Raw genomic sequence first — 25,172 nt, forward strand, 5'->3', positions numbered from 1 at the left:
TTGTAGAAGAGATAAGACAGAAGGATAAACAGTTGATCCTTGAACAATACCTGTGAACTGGGGCTAGGGGCACCAACCTCCATGCAGTCAAAAACCTGCCTATAACTTTTGACTCCCTGGAAACTTTACTAATCCTGCAAACCATGAGATTACCTTTTACGGCAGTACACAATTTGCTGGAGAGGTGAACTGCTTATGCAGAGATGATTGGTGTCACACAGGGATGATTAGCTTCACACAGTGTTTTAAGTGGATACTTGCAACATCTTAGCTCACCACAGTGGCAACAAGAGGTGGCTACAAAATTATTACGGTAGCACAGTATGCACTACAGTTAATTTTATGAGTTACAATTTAATACTGTCTTTACATTTGCTTACATTTTTCTCAAATGCAAATGGCACCATGAATAGTCTGTGTGTGCATAAGTTTTGATAAATTTTAACTTCGTGTATTTTAAATTTGTGTATGTTTTATGGTAGTAAATTACAAAATAGACTAGTATTTACATATATGTTATATATTCATGACATACCTAACTTTTTCTTAATTTTTTTGGATATTTCTAGGCTGTGAAGTTCCATCTCTTGAATTTTTTCAAATTGTTGCAAATCTCCAAAAAAATTCTAATATATTTATTGAAAAAAAATCCACGTATTAAGTGAACTGTGCATTTCCAACCTGTGTTGTTCAAGGGTCTACTGTTGATGTATATGTGCTTGTATGTATAACAAAGTTTTATAAATCTACACAACAATCTGTTAATTGTGCTTATATCTGTGGAGTGAGGTTGAAAATGTCTGAAGGTGGAGAGGGAAGGACAAACAATGTATTGTAAACATTTGAAAAGCCAAATTTAAATTTTTTTTTTTTTTAAAGATTTTATTTATTTATTCATGAGAGACAGAGAGAGAGAGAGGCAGAGGGAGAAGCAGGCTCCCAAGGAGCAGGGAGCCCGATGCGGGACTCGATCCCAGGACGCTGGGATCATGACCTGAGCCGAAGACAGACGCTTAACCATCTGAGCCACCCAGGCGCCCCAAATTTAAATTTTTATTTAAAATTTAAAAATTAAATTTGGAATATTGCAATCAGGTCTGTAGACATAGTGATTTTACTTTGTTAGGATAGTTTAAAACTTTTTGAGTTTTTATTTCTTGAAAACAAAATGCTATGGGAGAAAAATAAATAGGTTGCTTAGAGTATTTGGCAACTATCTCCAAATATTTTCTTATCTTCAAATATAATATCTTCTATGATAACATTTTTTTCCTGGAAGATGAATCATGTCATATAAGTGCTAAGACAGTGCTAAGACAGGTATAGTTTATTAATATATTAAAGCAAATTTGTTTTCTTAAACCAAGTATTTTATTGAGTATGTGTACTGTGTAAAAAGAGATTCCTAGTTACCTAGCAGAGACCCCTAATACATAGACCAGAAGGAGAGAGAATATAAAATCGTAGAGTCTGGTTAGAAGGGATCTTAGAGATCCAAGTGTCTAGTTTAGCTGAGTTGGACACTCAGTTCTAAGTGAATTGCCTTATATCACATCGCTAGTTAGCATCAAAGTCAGGGCTGATATCTATGTTTTCAGTTTCAGAATTCAATGTTTTCAAGACAAAGATCATTTACAGTCTTTTAATTTCAAGTGCAGTCCTTTGAATCTATTGTGGTTACACTTATGGACAAGCTTGAGCAAGTGTACCATTTTGCAAGGGTGACCATGCATCTAGTGTGCCTGAGACAGTCCTAGTTTATGTCTTTTGTCCCAGCATAATTATCAAAAGTGCTTTCTTCTCATTCTCATAGTTATCTGGCCCTGGACAGTATATTCTACAGTTGTTCCAATTATTGCCAATTTATTGAATCTGAAGGGCTGTGAGCAGTACCAGGGTAGAGATTTTGAATTATGAATCTAAAGAATTGCAGTGCAAGCTGTGCTAAATGGCAGAGTACTGCTGTAATTCTGAATGGTAAGAAATGACAGACAAGGATGGCTTCTTGAAGAATTTGGCGTTTAAGCTGAGCACAGAAGGAAGAGTAAGACTGTAGATTGGTCAGGTTACACAAAGATGAAAAAGAATGACATTTAGGATGTATAAGTAAGAAGGCTCAAAGTGCATTTGAAGAAGAGCTTACCAGTGTTCAGAAAGTAGGAATACAAGAATGTACATCGTGGAAGGTGTATCTAGACCAGCTTATTTAATACCAGGTCAGAAGGCTGGGTGGGATTTGCTGAGTAGCTAGAATACCCCAGCAATTTTTAGGTACATGAAGAAACAAGTAACACTTCGTGTACAAGTAGTACACAAGGATTGGTCTATTGGAGGTGTGTTGAGTGAGTTGAGAGAGAAAAATATAAAATCTGTGATACTGATTAGAAGAATTGTGTGCCACATCAGATAGGATGTTTAAGACCCTCAACTGGGTATTGACAGTGGAAAGAGAAACTCTTATCCCTCAGTGGCTCATACATGGTAAATATTTAATAAATGTCAGATAGATGTTCCTACAAAGGAAGAGAAGACAAGATTTGTAATTTTTTGGATACTTAAGGGAGAGAAAAAGATTTAAGTTTCACACTAAATACAAGCAGAGAGATTCTCTGTATAAGTCCAAGGTTATGATCTTAGTCTACTTAGGTTAAGAAAGTTTGTCCCCATTACTGTTGAGTTGTGCTGTAATAATTGCTCTGTTTTTAGAGAGCTTTGGAGAGGTAGAAATATAATTAAAATATGATTTGTTTGTTTAATGTTTAACATTTCATCTTTGACAAAAGTCATGAATTTTGAGGCCATAACTTGTGAGGTCCAGGTAATAACTTAGTGCCTCAATTATGAATTTTGGTTTTGAGCAATTAAATAAAAGTTCAGTAAATGACCTTTCTGGACACAAAGATGGATTTAGACATTATCAGAGAGCCAGCTTGAATTTTAATTTGACGCTGTTATTTTGTTATAAAGAAAGAATCCATTATGCAGTGCTAAAACACCAGAAGGAAGATAGTATGTCTGAATATCTTTTAATTGGTAGCTATATTTAAGAGTCGATTACATTACACAGTAATGTCATAGTTGGCAGAATATCATTCGGGTCTAAAAGACATCACTGACAATCTGGCTGCTTATAGACTTTATTTCATGTAGTTTCAATGCTGGATCAGTGTGTTTTTCATTTTTGGTTATAGTGCTGTTGGTGTTGAGAACAACTCCCATTTTGATGCATGCTTAAGAGATCACCAGAAATTAAAAAGTATGGTATAATTTGATATGCATTTTGAGTTAGGTTTTCCTATAGTATTAGCATCTTAAATGCTACTACTACATCGTAACTACTGTAATACTGTCCTCATATGTATGCATATCTTAAGAAACAACCTTTATTTACCACCAGAATCACTCCCTGAGTTTCCTCATCTACAGTGTGTACCTGAGCATTGTAGACCTCAAATATAAAAAGAATGTGAAGAGATTTTTTAGCTGGATTCTAGTATGATGACAAATTTCTCCTAATTTTTAGGATTCCTCTTCATTTTACATTCCTTTACTACAAACTAAGTAATTGATGTTTCTTGTCAAACTTCAAGATCTGGATTAAGTACTGCTGAATCCTATCACTTTTTATATAATCTGAGGAAATAAAAACTGCTAGAATTTGGGCTTCTGAATCTGAATCTTAAAAAAATGCTAATGCTCTTTATCTCTCAGCTATGTCTTGGAAAACTAGTTGTGATTAGAGTTAATGTAAATCATTAAGCACGTTGGAACAAAGTCAGTTTTCTCTTTTTATTGGCCTAAATGGGTAACGAGCAAAAATATCTTTACACATTTTGTCTTTCCTTTTTTCTGGGGTGTTATAATCTTATTGAGGAGACAGCGTTTTGATTTAGGATGAAAGGAGAGAAGGTGATCTTTTTTCCGGGCTCACTGCTGTGGTAGGTGCGTCATTAGCATCTGGCACACCTTTTTTAATGAGTGCTTTTGATGTCAGGAAAATGTCAGATGACTTCCTTAAAATTGAAACATCTCTCCTGCACACAAGAATGGGAGGAGTATTTTGTGTTCATTTTATTTTATAACTTCCTTCGACTGTTTATATAAGTCATTTATTTAAACCAGCAGTTGACTGCAAGGGCTGCTTATCAGAGAACACACCTACCAAAACTCTCCAATAGAGTGCGTTCCTCTGATAGCGGATGAGTTCTTCTCTACCTTTGGGATTTCGTTCCTCAGAGGAAGAGCTCTAAAGTCTGTGGGATCATCACATGCAACTTTTATTCCCTTGCTTTGAAATTATTAGAATACTCAAAATATGTAGCCTTGGTAAAGGATTTTTATGAGTTTATGTTCACATTGCATTGTGCCCCTCACCAGTCTCCTAGCTGTTTAGCAGCTGTGCTGGTGGACATTTCAGGTATTTGCATAGTTTGGAATTATTTCATTTTGGAGTGTGCTGTTCTCTCACAACCCTGGAAGACTGTTACTAAATTCAAAAGCACCAACTTCCATTGGGCCTCAGATACCTGCAAGATCCTATTAGGTTTTTCTAGTCTACTTCCTTCCCCTTTCTTGCATATCAATTATTTTAAAAACTTTATGCTCTTCATTGGACATTCTTTCCTGCAGACCTACTCTTTTACTGCCAGCAGTTGACCACATTTCTCAATTCATTGGAATTTGAGATTCTTTTTGTGCTGTAATGCATGGTCAGTTTTTTGATGACAGTTCTGTGGGTGTTATGTTTGCTGCTATTACAGTTTGTAAATGTCTATTAGATCAAACTTGTTAATTGTGTTTGTAAACTCCTTTAGAGCCTTACCTAATTTTTTTGTCTACTTGATCTGCCAATTTTTAAGAAAATAAATTTTTATGAAAGGTATGATTGCAGATTTGTTCAGTTCTTGTATTTCTAACTACCTTTGCTTTGTATATTCAGAAGCTGTGTTATTAATGCATTTGGAATTATGACTTACTTTCCTTGTGGATTACCGTGTTTCATCAAATCTAAGAAGATAAAATGCATCCTGATTTCATAGACTTTAAAATGTGTGAAGAAGTATATCATAGAATCTAGAAAACATGGTATTTATTTTTATCAGCAGGAAACATTCATTTTTCCCTGATTAATTCTTGTTACCTTCAATTATGTTTTGTTAGATATTGACATTACTAAACCTACTTTCTTCTTAATAGCATTGCCTGATAAATATTTTCTTTTATTTTCAAACTTTTGGTGTCCTTTTTTTATTGACTGTAGACAGCTTTACACTTATTTTTATGTCCTTGTGAGTCCTGCCAACCCATCTTAATTGGTTTCTATTTATCAAATGGTTACCTTTAAAATTTTTATGTACATATTTAGCCATATGTTTTTTTAGCAGCAGTTAGGGTTAACCATGATCTCTTCCTCCTCACCAAGTAATTAAATACTTCATCACACTTTCACTGCCTTCTTCTTCACACACTGTGCCTTCTCCCCAGATACATTCTTTGCACTACAATTTCCACTTTCTTGGGTTTGTTGTTTTAATTTACTTTGCTAGAGTGTACCTGGAAGTAAATTTCTCAGAAAGGGTGTGTGAAAAGTAAATTTAAGACCCCATATCTGAAAATATAATATTTGCTCTCATACAAAGCTTCATTATCTTTTTAGTATACTCTTTGGAATCTTTTTCTTGTTCATATAATAGTCGTCTGTTTTATTCTCTGTAAGCTATGGAATTTCTATCTTTCAATCTTTGAATTCTGCATTTTTGTGATATGGATTATTTTCTTCCTCCACCTCCAATTCATACTGTCCAGCACTGAGTGGTCCCTTTAAAACAGACTTCCATCTAGGGGTGCCTGGGTGGCTCAGTTGGTTAAGCGTCCTACTCTTGATCTCAGCTCAGGTCTTGATCTCAGGGTCATGAGTTCAAGCCCCATGTTAGGCTCAGCATGGAGCCTACTTAAAAAAATAAAAATAAAAATAAATACACACAATAAAACACACTTATATGTGTTTAGTTCCAGAAAAATTTTATGATGTTAAATATTTGACCATTTATTGCTCTTGCTGCTTCTTCTTTTATCTCCTCTTAAACTTTTCCTTTACATGTCACTTGTACTTGAGTGTTTTGTTCTGGCAAAATCCCTAGAATTACTTTGCAGTCTACTAATTTGATCTTTATTTAGGTCCAATTTTCTTTTCTGTCTGTATTTTTTAATAAACCTTTAATTTTAGAATAGCTTTAGATTTATAGAAGAGTTATGAAGATAGTACAAAGAGTTCTTACACATTCCACACCATTTCCCCTGTTGTTAACAATGTAAGATGTTAACAACATCTTGGTTGGTATTGGTATTTTTCACAGTTAATTAAACAATATAATGTAAACATACTTTTTTTTGTTAACTAAAATTCATACTTTATTCATATTTCCTTAGTTTTTATCTTACGTCCTTTTTGTTTATCCAGTCCTATCCAGAATGCCACATTACATTTAGTCATCATATCTCGTTAGACTCCTCTTGGCTGTGATAGTTTCTCAGACTTTCCTTGTTTTCGATGACCTTAACAGTTTGAAGGAGCATTGGTCAGATATTCTGTAGAATGTCCTTTTATTAAGAATTGCCTTGATATTTTTCTCATGATTATACTGGGAATATTGTTTTGGGGGAGGAAGACCAAAGAGGTAAATTTCCATTCTCATCACATCATATCAAGGTATAAGCTATCAACATGACTGACCAGTGTGGATGTTGACCCTGATCACTTAGGCTGAGAGTAGTACTTCACAGGTGTCTCCACTGTGAAGTGACTTCTCTTTTACTTTTCTGTATCATACACTTTGGAAGAAGTCACTGTACACAGCCCATGCTTATGGAGTGGGGAGTCACACACCACTTCCTTTTGGACAGAGTATCTACATAAACTATTTTAAATTCTTCTGTTCAGGAGATTGTCTGTTCTCCCCCATATATTTATTCAGTCATTTGCTAATATTTTCTTAAGGATTTTTGCATCTGTGTTCATGAGATACATTGGTTTTTAGTTTTCTGGTAATGTCTATCAGTTTTGATACTAAGATAATGCTTTATAGAATGACTTGGTAAGTGTTCTTTCTGTTTCTATTTTTGCAAAGATATTATGGGGCATTAGTATTATTTGTCCTTTGTGAAATTCACCAGTGAATTCACCAGTGAAACTATCTGGGCCTGGTGCTTTCTTTACAGAAGTTTTAAATTGGGGCACCTGGGTGGCACATACGGTTAAGCAAACGACTCTTGGTTTCAGCTCAGGGCATGATCTTGGGGTCGTGAGATCAAGCCCTGCATCGGGCTCAGCTCGGAGTCTGCTAGAGACACTCTCTCCCTCTGCCTCTCCACACTGCTCGCTCTCTCGCTCTCAAAAATAAATATTTTTTTAAAAAAAGAAAGTTTTAAATTATTGACTTCATTTCTTTAATAGTCATAGGGCTGTTAAAGTTATCTATTTCTTCTTGTGTGAGTTCTCATAGCTCATGTTTTTTTTAAGTATTTGGTCTGTTTTATCTAAGTTATTGAAATGTGGACATAGAGTTATTTGTAGTATCCCCTTATTATCCTTTTAATGCCTGTGAGAGCAAGGGTGATGGCCCTCCTTTCATACCTGGTATTAGTAATTTGTGGCTCTTTATTTTTTTCTTGGTGCCTGGCTAGAGTTTATCAGTTTATTGGTATTTTCAAATAAGCAGCTTTTAGTCTTGCTTTTTCTGTTGTTTTCCTGTTTTCATTTTCATTAATACTGTTCTAATTTTTATTATTTCATTTTTTCTTCTTGATTTAGGCTTAATTTGTTCTTCTTTCTGTACTTTCCTAAGGTAGAAACTTAGGTTACAGACTTAAGGTTTTTTTTTTCTTTTTTAATGATGCATTAATGCTGTAAATTTTTCTCTAAACACTGACTTTGTTGTTTCCCACAAAGTTTAATAAGTTGTATTTTCATTTTCTTTCAGTTCAAAATATTTTCTAGTTTTCTGTGTGTCTCCCCCTTTGACCTATGTATTACTTAGATGTGTATTTATTTTTAAATATTTGGGGGTTTCCCATCTATATTTCTGTTACTTATTTCTAGATTAACTCCATTGTGGTCAGAGAACATACTTTTTTTTTATGTTAATGACCATACATTACATCATTAGTTTTTGATGTAGTGTTCCATGATTCATTGTTTGCATATAACACCCAGTGCTCCATTCAATACGTGCCCTCTTTAATACCCATCACCAGGCTAACCCATCCCCCCACCCACCTCCCCTCTAGAACCCTCAGTTTGTTTCTCAGAGTCCATAGTCTCTCATGGTTCGTCTCCCCCTCCAATTTCCCCCCCTTCATTTTTCCCTTCCTACTATCTTCTTCTTTTTTTTAACATATAATGTATTATTTGTTTCAGACGTACAGGTCTGTGATTCAACAGTCTTACACAATTCACAGCGCTCACCATAGCACATACCCGCCCCAGTATCTATCACACAGCCACCCCATGCCTCCCACCCCCCACCACTCCAGCAACCCTCAGTTTGTTTCCTGAGATTAAGAATTCCTCATATCAGTGAGATCATATGATACATGTCTTTCTCTGATTGACTTATTTCACTCAGCATAATACCATCCAGTTCCATCCACGTCATTGCAAATGGCAAGATTTCGTGGTTTTTTGATGGCTGCATAATATTCCATTGTATATATATACCACTTCTTCTTTATCCGTTCATCTGTCGATGAACATCTTGGCTCTTTCCACAGTTTGGCTATTGTGGGCATTGCTGCTATAAACATTGGGGTGCACGTACCCCTTCGGATCCCTACATTTGTATCTTTGGGGTAAATACCCAGTAGTGCAATTGCTGGGTCATATGGTAGCTCTATTTTCAACTTTTTGAGGAACCTCCATACTGTTTTCCAGAGTGGCTGCACCAGCTTGCATTCCCACCAACAGTGTAGGAGGGTTCCCCTTTCTCCGCATCCCTGCCAACATCTTTTGTTTCCTGACTTGTTAATTTTAGCCATTCTGACAGGTGTGAGGTGGTATCTCATTGAGGTTTTGATTTTTTAATGATTTTTATCCTTTTAAATTTGTTAAAATATGTTTCATGGCCCAGATGTTGTCTCAGGGAATTCCCATGTAAGTTTATAAACAACATGCATTGCCCTTTTGTTGGCTGGAATATTTTTTAAATGTCAGTTGGATCAAGGTGATTGGTAATGCTATTCAGGTCATCTATATTCTTACTGATTTTCTTTCTGCTTAGTCTACAATTTACTGACAGAAAGCTGTTTAAACTCTCCAATTATAATAGTGAATTTACCTATTTCTGTTTGCAGTTCTATCAATTTTTGCTTTATGTACTTTGGCATGCTTTTTGGGGTGCATATGTGTGTAGGATTGTTATATTGTCTTAGAGAATTGAAAACTTTTTCATTATGTAATGCCCCCCATATCCCTAAATAATCTTCCTTATTCTGAAGTTTGCTTTGTCTAAAATTAATAAAGCTGGCTATTCCATTTTTCTTTTGATTAGTGTTAGCATTTTATATCCTTCTTCATCCCTTTACTTTTTCTTTTTACTGAATTCATTATAATTTTTAGTCATGTAGTCTTCTAATCAAGGGATATCTAAACTACCACCACTAACACATGAAGATCTTTAAAAAAAACTATGTTTATATAAAAAGGGATCCTCCTCAAAATATTGGAGTTATTGTTCTAATCTGTACCAAAAAGATGTTTCTAACTCAGCTGAGCCTCCTTGGACAGGGCCTAAGAAGAGAGTTTGTAATCTGCTTCCGGATCACGTCCCCTTCATCCCTTGAATATTATCGTGTACCGGCATTGCCCTAGCCCGTGGCTTTCTGTTCCAGCTATCATTGTCCTTTACTTCTTCCCCATCTTATCTTCTCCCGCCAGTATTCTTTTCCCAGTTTTTCTGATTGCAGTAAAATACATATAACATTTACTTTCTTGACCATTTGTAGTGTACAGTTCATTGCCATTAAGTACATTCATATTGTACACCTGTTACCACAGTCTGTCTCCAGAACTCTTTTCATCTTGCAAAACTGTAACTCTCATAGACTGTCTTTTTTTTTTTTTTTTAAGATTTTATTTATTTGACAGAGAGAGACACAGCGAGAGAGGGAACACAAGCAGGGGGAGTGGGAGAGGGAGAAGCAGGCTTCCTGCCGAGCAGGGAGCCCGATGTGGGGCTTGATCCCAGGACCCTGGGACCATGACCTGAGCTGAAGGCAGACGCCTAAGGACTGAGCCACCCAGGAGCCCCTGTCCGTCTTTTTGTGACTAGCTTATTCTACTTGGCGTAACATCCTCAAGGTTCATCCGTGTTATAGCATGTGTCAGAATTTCCTATCTTTTAAAAACTAAACAGTATTCCATTGTATGTATATATAACATTTTGCTTATCCTTTCATCCATCAGTGGATACTTGGGTTGCTTCCACATTTTAGTTATTGTGAATAATGCTGCTATGAACATGGGTGTACAATTCTTTTGGATTTATACCTAGTGGAATTGCTAGATCCTATGAATTCTATTTTTAATTCTTTTGAGGAACTGCCATTCTGTTTTTCATTGTGGCTGTACCATTTTACCATTTTACATTCCTACCAGCAGTGCACAAGTGTCCCATTTCCTCTACATTCTTGCTAACACTTGTTATTTTCTGTTTTTGTTGTTTTTGTTTAATAGTAACCATACTAATGGATGTAAAGTGGTCATCTCTTTACTTTTAAATGGGTTTAAAATGGGTTTTTTATAGACAACATGTCTATAGTTAGATCTTGTTTTTTTAATCCATTTGGACCGTCTCTGTCATTTAATAGGTATATTTAGACTACTTACATTTAAACTGATTATTGATGTAGTCAGATTAATAGCTATTGTGTTTGTATCTGTTTTCTTTCTATTCATTAATTTTTTTGTTGTTTCTTTACCCTCTCTTTTTCTGCCTTCTATGGTTTTGAGTATTTTACATGATTCCATTTCATCTCTCTTAGTGTCAGTTATACTTCTTTCTAAAAGTTTTTGGTGAGGAGCGCCTGGGTGGCTCAGTCGTTAAGCGTCTGCCTTCAGCTCAGGTCATGATACCAGGGTCCTGGGATCGAGCCCCTCATCGGGCTCCCTGCACAGCAGGAAGCCTGCTTCTCCTTCTCCCACTCCCCCTGCTTGTGTTCCTGCTCTCGCTATCTCTCTCTCTCTGTCAAATAAATAAATAAAATCTTTAAAAATCAATCAATCAATCAATCAATAAAAGTGTTTGGTGATTGCCCTAGACTTTACAAATATATTTTTAACTAATCTATGTTCATCTTCAAATAACACCATAATAACACTTCAAATAACACTATAATAACACTTCAAATAACTAATCTATGTTCATCTTCAAATAAAGACTGCTTCCTTTAGTGTAAATACTTTATAACAGAATATTTCCAGTTCCTCCTTCCCGTTCCTCTGTATTGCAGTTACTCGTTTCATTTATCCATATTACTGCTTTAAGCAGTTACCTTTTAGATTAGTCAAGAATACGAAAAACAAAAGATTTTATCTTAGGTTCATTTATTCCTTCTCTGACACTCTTTTTTTAAATGTAGATCCAGGTCTTTGATTTAATTTTTCTTCTGCTTAAAGAACTTCTTTTAACATCTTTTTCAGGACAAATCAACTAGTGGTAAATTCCATCAGTTTTTTTTTGAAATGCATGACAAAGTCTTTACTTTCAAATGATTATCAGTACACCAAGTAAGAACATGTATACAAGTTCTTGAATTCTATCATCTAATAATTTTGATTAAGAGAAACTAAGAGCAGCCCGAACAATATATACTAGTATTTGCTATTCCACCCTTAGCCGAAAGGACAACTTAAGGCCAGCAGCTGCTTCACACAAGTTACAGTCACTATTTACTACTTTTTCATAGAGAAAGCCCCTGACCTTCAAGAAAGCTTTAGGGAAAAAAAATATTTAATCCCTTTCTTTCTTTAAACAGAATTTTTTTTTTTTACTGCATCTGAGAAAGAAAAAGTACTGATACATATGTTGCTTGAGCTAAAAGGCATAGGAAAACAGACAACATATACACATTAAATTTCTAAGAAATATGAGGTAAAAGGAGAGAATCTTTGGATAAGCTCTACGTTTGTACAAATAAGCTAGATTTGCTATTCTCCAAGAAGTGAAGGGACCTACTACATAATATACAGCAATAGTTTAATGCCTTTTCACAAGGATGTAACTACTCAAGCTTTGCTGAAGCTTCGTATTCCATGAAGGCACCTAACATGCCAGTCTGCACGCAGAGCTGCTCCTTCCTCCCCTATCCATTTATGCGGTAGTTTTCATGGATTTCTGGCCGGATGTCACAGACAAAGACCAGCAGGTTATCCAAGACTTCATCCCTGTTCTGCTGGAAGTAGGCCTGGAGGATGGTCATCTTCTCCTGGGTCTCCTTCTCCACTTCGGTGCTGCAGCTGCCATGGGATCCCAGAGCTGCAGCTTCCCTGGCCTTGAATTCCTTCTCTCTTTGCAGGCGGTATTGTTCAATTTCAGCCTGAGCTGCTGCTTTGGTCTGCTTCAGCCTCCAGTTCTTTTGCTTGCGGGCCTCTGACACCTTCTCAGCAGCCTGCTTCTCAGCCTGTAGCAGCTGCTGGATGCCCTGCGACTGGCTGGCCATGGCAGGGGCGACTCTGAGGCCGAGGGATGCGGCCTAAATCGGTTCCAGCGGGTCCCTTTCCATCAGTTTTTGTTTGTCTGAGAAACTATTTCTCCTTCATTTTTGAAGGATAGTTTTAGAATAGAGAATTAGATAGATGTAGAATATAGATACAGAATTCACAGTTGGTGGTTATTTTTTTCTTTCAACACTAAAGATTTCGTTTCACTCTCTTTTTTCTTATACGTTTTTTTGATAGGAAGTTCATTATAATCTTTACTGTTCTTCTACAGGTAAGGTGATTTTTTTTTCCATGCTGACTTCTTTCAAGAATTTCTCTTTGTCTTTGGTTTTCAGTGATTTGAATATGGTATGTTTAGGTATGAATTTTTTTTTTTTTAACATTTATTTTATTTGGTGTTCTCTGAGTCTCCTAGATACGTGGTTTGGTATTTGTCTAATTAATTTTGGGAAGTTCTCAGCCATTATCACTTCAGATACTTTTTTCTGCTCCATTGTCTCTTTGTTCTCCTTCTGGTATTTCAGTTAGACATATGTTCTACTTTTTGATATTGTCCCACCGTTTTTGGATGTTCTGTTTTTTTTTCATTCTTCTTCTTTTCATTTCAGTTTGGGACCTATCTTCAGATTGATTCTTTCTCAGCCATGTCAAGTCTCAGCCCATTGAAGGCATTCTTCTTTTCTGTTACTGTGTTTTTTATTTAAAGCATTTTGTTTTGATTCTTTAGAGTTCTATCTCTTTGCTTACTCATCTGTTCTTATATGTTATCTACCTTTTTCATTAAAGCCCTGAGCCTATAAGTTCATTTCCTCAGACTGTTTGTGGTGTGTTTTTTCCCTTGCCTTTTGGCATACCTTGTAATTTGTTGTTGAATGTTAGGCATTTTGTTTCAGGTAATGGGAACTGAGATAAATAGGCCTCTAGTGTGAGGATTTATGTTAATCAAGGTAGGAACTGGGTTGTGTTTAATGTTTATTGTAGCTGTAGATATCAGGGGTTTCAAATACCCCTGTTGTACTTGATTTATTGGCCTTTCCTTTTGACTTTAGAACTTTCCCATATTCTGTTCCTCAGAGAGTTTCTTACAGTTCTTTCACCTGTAATCCACTGTTACTTTCCTTGAGTCCCATTTGTGTGGTGTTGAGATATGAACAAGGAGTACCATTTTATGATTAAGTCTCAGATTTTAAATGGGCTTGTGTCTCCTGGCTGTGACCATCACAAGTGGTATAGCTTTTCCCCCTACTTCCCATTCCCTTCCTTGCTGATAGTGTTTCCAATCTATTCCTTAAAGCCCTGTCCTGTGCTGACTGTGGGTTGTTGTATTCTGCCCTCTCTTTGCCCCCCGCTCCTCTTAGGTGAAATAAGAAACCTGCAAGTTGGAGGGGGTAGAACTTCCATTCTCTAGCTGGAATAAGGTTTCAAAATGGTGCTCTAGCAAAGTCTTTTCTTCTGGAAAGTTGGCCTTTGTTATGGAAAATGCTCTGGGCATTTTTCACAGTTGTTACTCGACCCGTCTCCCCACCCCCGTATGGGAGATCTTTTTTGGATCCTCATGGTGAGAACCTGGTAGAGTTTCTAGAAGGAATGCCCACAAAGATATACATCATCTGTAAGACTGTGGCCTCCAGGAATTTCTTATTCTTTTTTTTTTTTTTAGGATTTTATTTATTTATTTGACAGAGAGAGAGCACAAGCAGGGGGAGTGGCAGGCAGAGGGAGAGGGAGAAGCAGACTCCCCACCGAGTAAGGAGCCCGATGTGGGACTCGATCTCAGGACCCTGGGATCATGACCTGAGTGGAAGGCAGACGCTTAATCTACTGAGCCACCCAGGTGCCCTGGAAATTTCTTATTCTTACAATAGCCCACACTCAATCTCCAGCAGTTCATCAAAATTACCATTTAAGTGTCCTATCAGTTCATGTCTCCAGTGGCTTCGACTTTGTATAAGCAGATCTTGGTTGCTCTATCTCTGTGGACACACCAGCTTTCCGTATTTGGGGGTGGCAGTTTGGCTTGTCATCTTAGTTCTCTGATGAATCCAAGTTGTTCATTTTAAGTTTCATTCTTTTTTAAGTTTGTCCAGCTTTTTCCTGGACAGGAGTGATGACTTTCAAGCTCTTTACATACAGGACTGAAAACAGACATCTCTCCTGCCTATATTTTTAATTTCTAAGGTCTCTAAATGTTTTGTAAATAATGAGCTATTCTTGTTTTATGGTATTCAGATCTTTAACATCTTCTTTTCTCTTTTTTTGAAGTTTGTATTTATTTATTTATTTAAGATTTATTTATTTATTTGACAGAGAGAGAGAGCACAAGCAGGGAGAGTGGCAGGCAGAGGGAAAGGCAGGCACCCTGCAGAGCAGGGGGAGCCTACTGCAGGACTCGATCCCAGGACCCTGGGATCATGACCTGAGCCAAAGGCAGATGCTTATCTGACTGAGCCACCCAGGCACCCTTAAGTTTTTCTTTAAATTCCAGTTAACATACAGTGTAATAATTAGTTTCAGGTGTACAATACAGTGATTCAACATTTCCATGTAACACCCAGTGCTCATCACAACAAGTATATTCCTTAATCCTCCTCACCTATTTAACCCATCCCCTACCCACCTCCCACCCCAAAAAAAAGAAAAAGAAAAAACTCTTAAAAACATCTTTAACATCATTTTTTTTTAAGATTCTATTTCCTTGAGAGAGAGAATGAGAGAGAGAGAGAACACAAGTGGTGGGGGGAGGGGCAGAGGGAGAAGCAGACTCTCCACTGAGCAGGGAGCCCGATGCGCCCAGTACCCTGGGACCATGACCTGATCCTAAGACAGACGCTTAACTGACTGAGCTACCCAGGCACCCCGATCTTTAACATCTTTTAAAGTTTTCTTCCATTTTCTTATTCTGTTCTTTTTTTTTTTTTTTTTTTAAAGATTTTTATTTATTTATTTGAGACAGAGAGAATGAGAGAGAGAGAGAGCACATGAGAGGGGGGAGGGTCAGAGGGAGAAGCAGGCTCCCTGCCGAGCAGGGAGCCCGATGCGGGACTCGATCCAGGGACTCCAGGATCATGACCTGAGCCGAAGGCAGTCGCTTAACCAACTGAGCCACCCAGGCGCCCTTATTCTGTTCTCTTGGTTATTATTTCTTTTATTGAGTTTCGTACCTCTTTTTCATTGCGTTAGTTCCAAATGCCTTAGCTTTCTATGCATATTTATCTTTATCCTTGTTTGCTTGTTGTTTACCTATGTAGTCTATTCATGAAAGTTTGCCCTAAGTACTCTTCGGGAAAAGGGTTTTAGGTCAAGGGTAACACCAGGGCAGTGTGTGCCTCAGTGTGAGCAGAAGGGGAAACATCTGGCCCAGGTATCCCAAAGATTGTTCTTTACTTAATTGCCCATGTGTTTTCTCATGTCTTTAATCTGTGGAACATGTCTGGGCTTGCTCTTATCTGCTCATTTAAAAAATGTTTTCTCCTTTGTCAGATTGGGCTGTAGATTTACTCTATTCTTTTGTTTTCACCAAACCACTTCCTATTTTTTAAGAAGTCCTCAACATTTTAATTTTAAGGATGGCATCTTTTCTTCTCCAAGTATTTTTTTCTGTAATTTCAAGAGATTTGGATTGAAGGAGAAAGTAACTTAATAGATTTAACTACTACATTGTTAATAATGAGTTAATATTAATTGCACATTTACTCTCATAGGGTTTCTGGACTGCATTCCAACATGAGGAGAGGTCGCCCCCAATACCAAAGCAATTCTTGGACACCAGCAAGGGTGTTCAAGAGTTCAACTCAACTCTCACACCGTCTGCTCAGAGATAGCATCAGATTCCACAGGTTAAGGGCTCAGTCCTACAGCACTCCTCCCCCCACCCCCCACCCCCGCTCCCCTGACACCACCACCACCCTCAGACACTAGTCTCAAGTCCCAGACTGTCACTTTTGCTTCTGACCAACTGACTACAGATTGCAGTTCCAATGACTTCCTCCTTAGGTTCAATTAATTTGCTAGAGTGGCTCATAGAACTTAGAGAAACACGTTTACCAATTTATTAAAGGATATGATACAGGATATGAATCAACAACCAGTGACGACATACATAGGTCAGGGTGCCAAACAAAGGAGCTTCTATCCTCATGGAGCTTGGGGTCTGGCTTGTTGACATGTGAGAGTGTTCTGGTTCCCCAAGCATGGAAGCTCTCCAAAAAAGGCCAAAAAGCTGTCCTCTTGTTTTTTTTTTTTAAGATTTATTTATTCTGAGAGAGAGAGAGAGAGAGAGTGTGCACGTGAGTGGGGGGAGGGGCAGAAGGAGAGGGAAAGAATCCCAAGCAGACTCCCCACCAAGCGTGGAGCCCGATGCAGGGCTCAATCCCATGACAGTAAGCTCATGACATGAGCTGAAACCAAGAGTCAGATGCCCAACCAACTGAGCCATCCAGGCGCCCCTGTCCTTTTGGGTTTTTATGGAGGTTTCATTACATAGTCATGATTGGCTAAGTCATTGGCGATTGGCTGATTCAACCTTCACCCCTCTTCCCTCCTTAGAAGTGGTGGGAGTTGGGAGGTGTACTGAAATTTCCAAGCCTTTAATCATATGGTTGGTCCTTCTGGCAACCAGCCCCCACCTTTGGGTGGGTTCCAGAAGTCACCTTCATTAATAACTAGATACCCATTTTACCTTTATGGCTCTGAAGCGTTTTCAGGAACTGTGAAGACCAGATAGAGTTTTTAAAATATATCCCAATATGTGCCAGGGAACATGCTAAATGCCTTCAGTGTGTTATCTCTTTTCATCTTTACATCAACACAGTAACATGGATGTTGTTATTTGTATGTATACTTAAGAAAAATGAAGTTTAAAAACATTAACCTGCCCAGGATCCCACAGCTAAATATGTGTCGGAGCCAGGATATGAACCTAGCCTGTCCGACTGATGGACAAACAGATCCATTTAAACGCTAGCCTAATACTGTACGTACATAGCTTCTACCCCATCAAACTCATTGACTTCAGTGCCTCACCCACCTTGCTTTTTATCACTTAAGTTGTTTCACTCTTTGTTTCACTCTTAAAATGCAGTTCCCTCCTACTAGGACCAAATTTTGTACATCTTTCAAGACCCAGCTTTAAATGCCACCTCAGCTGCGGCACTGTTGTCAGTCTTCCAGCAGAAATAAATCTCTTTTTACCTCATTTTACATTTGTTTGATCTCCTTTCTAGGACTGTCGGCTTTCTCCTTTAATATAGCCATTGGGTGCATACGGTTCTTCCCTACTAAACTGTAAGGTCACCAGGAAAAAGATTTGTGCCTTTTATTATTTGTGTCCTATATCTGTATGATTCCTAGCATTGCCTGACAAGTAGCATTTCAGTAAGTATTATTAATAAATAATTAATGTATATTTATTCAGTTTAATTTTTGTCTTTATAACTGCATCCTTTTAAATCAATTTCTACATCAGGGTTGTTGACTTATAAATATATGTGTGGATTTTATTTAAATATGAGTAGGGATCTTGAGCATATCTGTTTTAATCCTGCTGATGGGATTAATATTTATGAATATCCAAGAAATGGAAAATAGTTTTAGAACTAATTAGGTGGAGACTCCTTATTATACTGGCATCAATAAAAGTATCTAAATTTGCATGAAAATTTCAGGGAAATTCAAGATATTCGGGAGTCATTTGCATGCTAAGTAAACATTTTGATTTCTTCTTCTAGAAGTTAAATAATGTGGATTATAATATGGAAGATGATTCCCAAATCAAAAGTAAGCAACAAATAAATCATTATTTCTGTCACATAAACCTAGAAGGAAAATAGCATGTATCTGCCAAGTTTTAAAATTCATGTCACAATTTCACAAAGCAATTTGGTTATAAAGTATCTTTCTTTTTAATACTACATAGCAATGAGACTTGTGCCACTTCATTTTTTTAAAAGATTTTATTTATTTATTTGAGAGAGAGCGCGCGAGAGAGCACAGGGTTGGGGAGGGGCAGAAGCAGGCTCCCCGCTGAGCAGGGAGCCTGATGCAGGGCTTGATTCCAGGACCCTGAGATCATGACCTGAGCCTAAGGCAGATGCTTAACAACTGAGTCACCTAGGCACCCCAGACCTGTGCCACTTCAAACAAGTGACGTGTTAAACATAGAATAGCAAAGATTTATTAGCAAGATCATTTTTTTCTGTTTCAGAAAATCATAGAATTTGAGAATTACGAGTTTTATCTATACAGTGATTGTCTTAAGAATAACCTTTACCATTTTCCAGTGATAGGACATTCTTTCTCATAAGACATCCCATTCTACTGTTGGATAGAATTTTATGTTTAAAAAGTTATTCCTTACTTTAAACTAAAATGTTTTTAAAATCTCGGTTTTTTAGAGCTTCTTTCTTACCTATACTTTGAAACTTTAGAATCTATAAAAACCTTAAGATTTTTAACACTAACTCTCATATGGGGCATCCAGCAGAATGAGATAGAGCATAGGCTATGGGGCTATAGCTATTTATTTATATGAGTTTTCTGAAAGCAGATGTTTATAAATCAGATTGTTGACAGTATAAGAGGATGCTAAACCTAAATCATCATCATTGTGTAGCATTATTCCTCTGCTTTAGTTTTCTTAATTCAATATCATTATATTTTAAATTTGGAAATAGTGGTGAAATTGTATTAGTTTGAGAAAGGGGGAAGAAATCTTTTTCTTATGCTTCTCACTTATAAGCTTCCATGAAATATGCCTAATCTGTTGGGAGACACCATTGGGAACAACCAGTGCACAGCTTTGAACTCATTGTAACTGCCACATATTTTTCAGTGACTCCTTTATGTGATAGATTACTCTCAGGAGCAAATAATTTGCAGCTCTTCTCACATTCTGTTAGAGTTTTTATTTTTAATAAAGTGCTATGATTAATAGCCTAATGTAATTGTTGTTTCCCTGTTGAGTGTAAATGCTTCATTTGAATGTCTTTAATCTGAAGGAAGAGTTGTTTTATTGGACTCTGGTTGTTTTTCTGTGCTTCTCAAGGTTTTTTGATTGCTTTCTTTGGGCTTTTTATAGTGGGAGGAGAAAATGAACTTCTCTATCAGAATTGTGGAGTAGGACCCAATAGAGAAATGTTAAGGATGAATACTGACATACTTGAACATTCATAAATATATTTTTATGATAATTTTGGAATGGGACAAGCATCTATTGGAATTCTGATTGATTTTCCAATGTCAATTATGAAAATACCTTGTCTCTTTGGACTACTGGTATTCTAATGATATTACATTATAGATGCTTTCTGAAATGCCAGGGTGCTTTCACTAAGTTGTTCTTTGTTTTTGTTGTTTTGTGGGGTTTTTTTTAATTTACTTTTTGCAAATTAGATTTAAAGTATAAGGTAAGACAGGTAGAAAAAATCATTGAAAAGCTGAGAAATTGTGCATTGAGTTTTTATAAGAATCTGGTGCCCCACTCATCAATAGACAGTTGTTCTTTGTTCTTGCTCTTGAAGTGGTGATACCCTTCAGCCTGGTCATTCCTACATCCACTCTCAGGAGCATGACTGGGAGCAGAAGTATAGGAAACAATTCTATATAACCTCAGAGCAATTTTCCTTTTGTTCAGAAATCCAGAGTTTCAGGTCAGACTTCTTTGGCACTAACCATTGAGTACTTCATTAGTCCTAACCAGAAGCCAGCTACATTTGTTAATAGTGTGGTAGGCTAATAAGAAAATTTGAAAGGTTATCTTGTGAAATTGAGTATTGAAAGCATCTAACTTTTATTTGAAAAATAAGTTGGGTGAAACTTTTACAAAATAGAGAAAAATAAATCAAGATTAATTTGGAAGTTGATTAGCATATGTGCATATGTGTACTTATATATACACAGATGTTATTCTGGCCTTTTTTTTTTTGGCTAATAAGGGTATTTTGCTTTGTCTTAGAATTTAGGGAGAGCTGCTTATTTTTGTATAGTTAGTTAAAAGTCTTTATTTTCAGGGCATCTGGGTGGCTCAGTTGGTTAAGCGTCTGCCATCAGCTCAGGTCATGATCCCAGAGTCCTGGGATTTAATCCCACGTCAGGCTCCCTGCTCAGTGGGGAGTCTGCTTCTCTCTCTCCCTCTGCCCCTCCCCCCTGCCCCTTCTCTGTCTCTCTCTCTTTCGCTATCTCATTCTCTCTCTCAAATAAATAAATAAAATCTTTTTTTAAAAGGTCTTTATTTTCAAGTATACTAGTTCTCTTTAGAAATTCAGCTTCAAAAGTTTTATGATATAAATTCATATTTAAAGTCTTTCATATCCCCACAGTTACATATTGTTGTTCTTAAATCTTTTCTTATTTTTTATTTATTTAGTCATTGAATGAACGTTTATTAAATGTATAGTAGATATTAGTTTCTACAAAGGAAACAAATGAGCATAGCAATTTAAGTAAAAATAAATGTTTTTTCTAATGACTAGAGCTTAGAAATTTTTTTTAAAAAAGAATTTATTTGAGAGAGAGGAGGGAGCACAAGCAGGGGAAGTGGCAGGCAGAGGGAGAAGCAGGTTCCCCGCTGAACAGGGATCCCCACTGCAGGGCTCTGATCCCAGGATTCTGGGATCGTGACTTGAGCCAAAGGCAGATGCTTAACCCACTGAGCCACCCAGGTGCCCCTAGAAATGTTTTAAATACAATGTTTTTTTTTTTTTTTATTACAGTGGTACCTCTTTGAAAGAGTATTTTTAATTATTGTAATAGTTTAAAAGTAACTAAGAACTTATATTTCTGACCATGACAGAGTAACTAGTACTGGACTAGCCCTCTTGATGTAAACAGCTAGAAAATTGGACAAAATACATAATAAGTATTTTCAGACATTTGAAAACATGCAAGACCATAATCCCTAACAGAAGGGAAACAAGTGAGAGGAGCCCCATAGTCAACCCCCAGCTCTCTGCCTGGAAGCACTTTCCAGACTGCACCACAGGGTTGGGAGAAGGGAGCAGACAGCTTAGCAGTCTCAAAGAGCTAAGGAGACAGACATCAGAGTTTAGGGTGAGAAAGGTAATTGGAATTTGTGGAGCAGCCCATTAGAGAGAAATGAAATGTGCAGAGAAGCTCAAGAAAGCTGTATAGTGTTCCTCTTGAGTCTTTCACTAAATACTGAGCTGCACATACACAGAGCAAGACTCCACAAGTTTAGCAAAGAACATCTACTAAGGAAGGACCAACTACTGGAGAGCTGGAAAATTCCTGGAGCATACAAAGGGTTGAGAAATATTATATTCTATCCAATCAGAGTATAGAGAACTTGTTGAACACCCCATGTCTTCAGTGGAGACTACAGAAAGGCTATACTGTGAGAGTAGGGCTAATATAGATCTAGATGCAAGGCCACTGTAGAACCATCATTAACAGTTTAAAACAAACCTTGGAAGGAACAGGTTGATCTGTGAGGTTAACTGCTGGTCAGAACAAAGTTCAACACTCTGCTAAGGAAGACAAAAAATCCAAACAACCAACAGGTTAGCATACATGATGTGTAACATATAATCAAAATTAGTTGAGAGGCAAAGAGAGGAAGAGAGGAAAGAAAGGGGAAGGGAGAGAAGAAGAGAAAGGAAAGGAAAAGGTAAACCATAACCTGGAAAATAAAGTAGCTATTATAAATATGTTCAAGGATATAAAGGAAAACATGAACACACTGAGGGAACAAATGGTGGTTCAGTAAAGAAATGGAAATATAAAGAATTTGGAATGGAAATTTGAGTACAATATAATATACAAGTAACACTTGGAAGAGTAGAAGTTTCCAGGAAAAAAAAAAAACCTTAAGGAAAATCAATGATGCCAGCAAGTATAAATTTATCTTTTCAACTATCTTGATGAACTGTGCCTAAAGGTTCACTTAAGTTAATGCTAATATAATCACGATGAACATAGATCTACACATTTGGAACATTCTTACGTAGCTCTGTACAAGCAGTATAAAAATAGTTTTAAAGAATTACGTAAGTGCTCTATAGGATAGCAAAATAAATTTATTAGTGTTACAAGTGAGAAATTGTATGGCCTTTAGGTTATTGGTAGCTCAGTAGATCTCATCAGTGTGATACAGATACCAAGAATCTATTTTAATCTTTGATTACAATGACAAAAATATATAGTATCCTTATTTATGTTTTGGTCATTTAATTTCAAGAGTTTATAGAAAGGTTTTGAAACTATGTTATAAAGGGAACAGAAAAAAGAACTGGGAAATTTTTATCAAAAGAAGAGGACTATCCTCAAATACTTGAAAGTAGTCTTTGTTCATCAGTTTTGTTTCTTAAAAAAAAAAATGAAAGTAGTCTCTGGCAGTTCATTCATATTTAAGAGTGTGGTATTTAAAAATATTGAAAGTTCTGTTTATATGGAGACTTTTAAAAAACTTTTCAAAATAATTTTAGAATTGTAAAAGTGTTACAAAGAGCATAGAGAGCTCTTGTAGTATACTCTCCACCCAACTTCATCTAATGTTAACATCTTAAATAATCATGGTACAATAAACAAAACTAAGAAAACTACAAACTTTATTCTGATTTTACCAGTTTTTCCACTAATGTATTTTTTCTGTTCCAGGATCCAGTTTTGGATCCCACATTGCATTTAGTTGTCACGTCTCCTTGGTCTCTTCAGTCTGTGGCTGTTCTTTTGTCTTTCATGCCCTTGACACTTTGACACTTTTGAAAAAACTATTGGTCAGGTATTTTGTATAATCTCAATTTTGGTTTTATCTGGAATTCTCTCATGATTACATTAGGTTAATGGATTATATTAAGGTTATGGATTTTTTTGGACAAATATTACAGAATTGATGTACCCTTTTCAGCACATCCATATCAGGGTTATATTACACCAATATGTCTTGTTATTTGGCAATGTCAACTTGATCATGTGGTTAAGGTGGTGTCGGTCAGATTTCTCCATTGTAAAGTTATTTTTTTTTTTTGTAATTAATAGATACTTTAAGAGATATACCTTGAGGCTATGCAAGTATCCTATTTTCCCTTAAGCTTTTGGGGTGAAGCTTTTTCATTGCTGGGCTTTATTATGGAACAATTGGATAATCATTCTTTTCTGTTATTGTTGCTAGGACCATACCAGATAGCAAAATTTGTCAGTCTTCTCAGCTGCTCAGTTTATCCAGAGAGGAATGCCTCACTCTCCTGCTTCGTGATAGGAAGCTAGGTTTGCCAGCCTTCTGGAACTTGCTGAAGAGGGTGATAGGGAGTTTCGTATTTTAGTATGTGGTCTTAATCCCCTTGTTGGTTACCTCTGAGCCCAGAGCCTCTCTGATTTAGTTTCTCCTGAGTATAAACCTCTTGTCTCCAGGGGTGAGGTAGAGGTTTAATAGCTCCTAATTCCTGTCCCCCACATCATCCCTGTCTCCTGAAGTGCTCACAGTTCCTCAAGGTCAGTTGGTTTGAGTCTCATCAGTCTGTCCCTTTTGGCGTACATGGATCAACTCTGCTCCATTAATTAATCTGTCCACTTCCTTTTTGCTTGTATTTGGGGTTGGGATTACAGATATCTCTTAGTTTTGTCCAAAATGGAGTTTGTGTTCATATTTCTTGTTCTGTTTGTTGTTTGGGGGTATTTATAAAGTGGTGTACCCAGAAATGTATTTAGCCCTCTGTCCTAAAACTGAAGCCAAAAAAGGTTCTCAGAAGACTATTTGGCATCATTTCTGAAGCATTCAAATACACAAGCCTTTGGCTCAGCATTTCACTTCTAGGAATTCATCTTGCAGAATTATTTACACATGTGCACAAAGATACATGTATAGGAAAATTTTCAGAAACATTGTCCGTAGCAGCCAAAAAAATAATGGAATCAGCCTAAATGTAAGTAATAATAAGGGGACGATTAAAAAAACTGTGATATGTTCATATTATAGAATAGTATGCAGCAGTTGGGAATAATGAGGTTTGTTTATACTGATGTGGGAAGCTCTTAAAGACACATTACACCATACAGTGCTTGCAGAGCAGCATTTTTGGTATCATTTTATTCTCATATTTTTGTGTGTATATATATAAGTGCATAATTGAAAAGGAAAATATTTGGAAGAATATAAACCAAACCTTTAACAGTGGTATTTTGGGAATGATAAAAAGTAGAACTTTAATCCTTTTGTATACTTTTGTATTGTATAAATTACTTCTATAACAAGCTTGTTATATTTTGGTTTTTAAATAAAAATATGAAATAGATTGCCTACAGAAGTAGTTGAACAATGACTGGTTTTCAGACAGAGGCTCTTTTAAAGAACTCTGGTAGACACTATCTCAGGAATCATTAAGGACTGCCCAAACCGGATTACTGTTTGGGGAGAAGAGATTTTGTGATCATACAGGAATGGGAGATTCTAGGTTAACAAACTAAACAGGTTTTTCTCCTATAGAATTGCTGGGAGTCTTTAACA

At 36.7% G+C, this 25,172-nt stretch overlaps 2 protein-coding genes across 10 annotated transcripts in view; one reads left to right on the top strand and one right to left on the bottom strand.

The window, feature by feature from the left end:
* NEO1 (neogenin 1) overlaps window positions 1-25,172 on the top strand; it is a 251,030-nt gene that overhangs the window by 156,404 nt on the left and 69,454 nt on the right. The window lies entirely within an intron of this gene.
* Window positions 11,267-14,336, bottom strand: LOC116640533 (V-type proton ATPase subunit G 1-like). The gene has a single exon (XM_032417579.1). It carries the CDS (start codon window positions 12,712-12,714, stop codon window positions 12,358-12,360), a length of 357 nt encoding a protein of 118 aa, XP_032273470.1. The 5' UTR covers window positions 12,715-14,336; the 3' UTR covers window positions 11,267-12,357.

This window comes from Phoca vitulina, unplaced genomic scaffold, assembly GCF_004348235.1.
Source record: "Phoca vitulina isolate PV1807 unplaced genomic scaffold, GSC_HSeal_1.0 scaffold20, whole genome shotgun sequence".
NCBI classification, from domain to species: domain Eukaryota; kingdom Metazoa; phylum Chordata; class Mammalia; order Carnivora; family Phocidae; genus Phoca; species Phoca vitulina.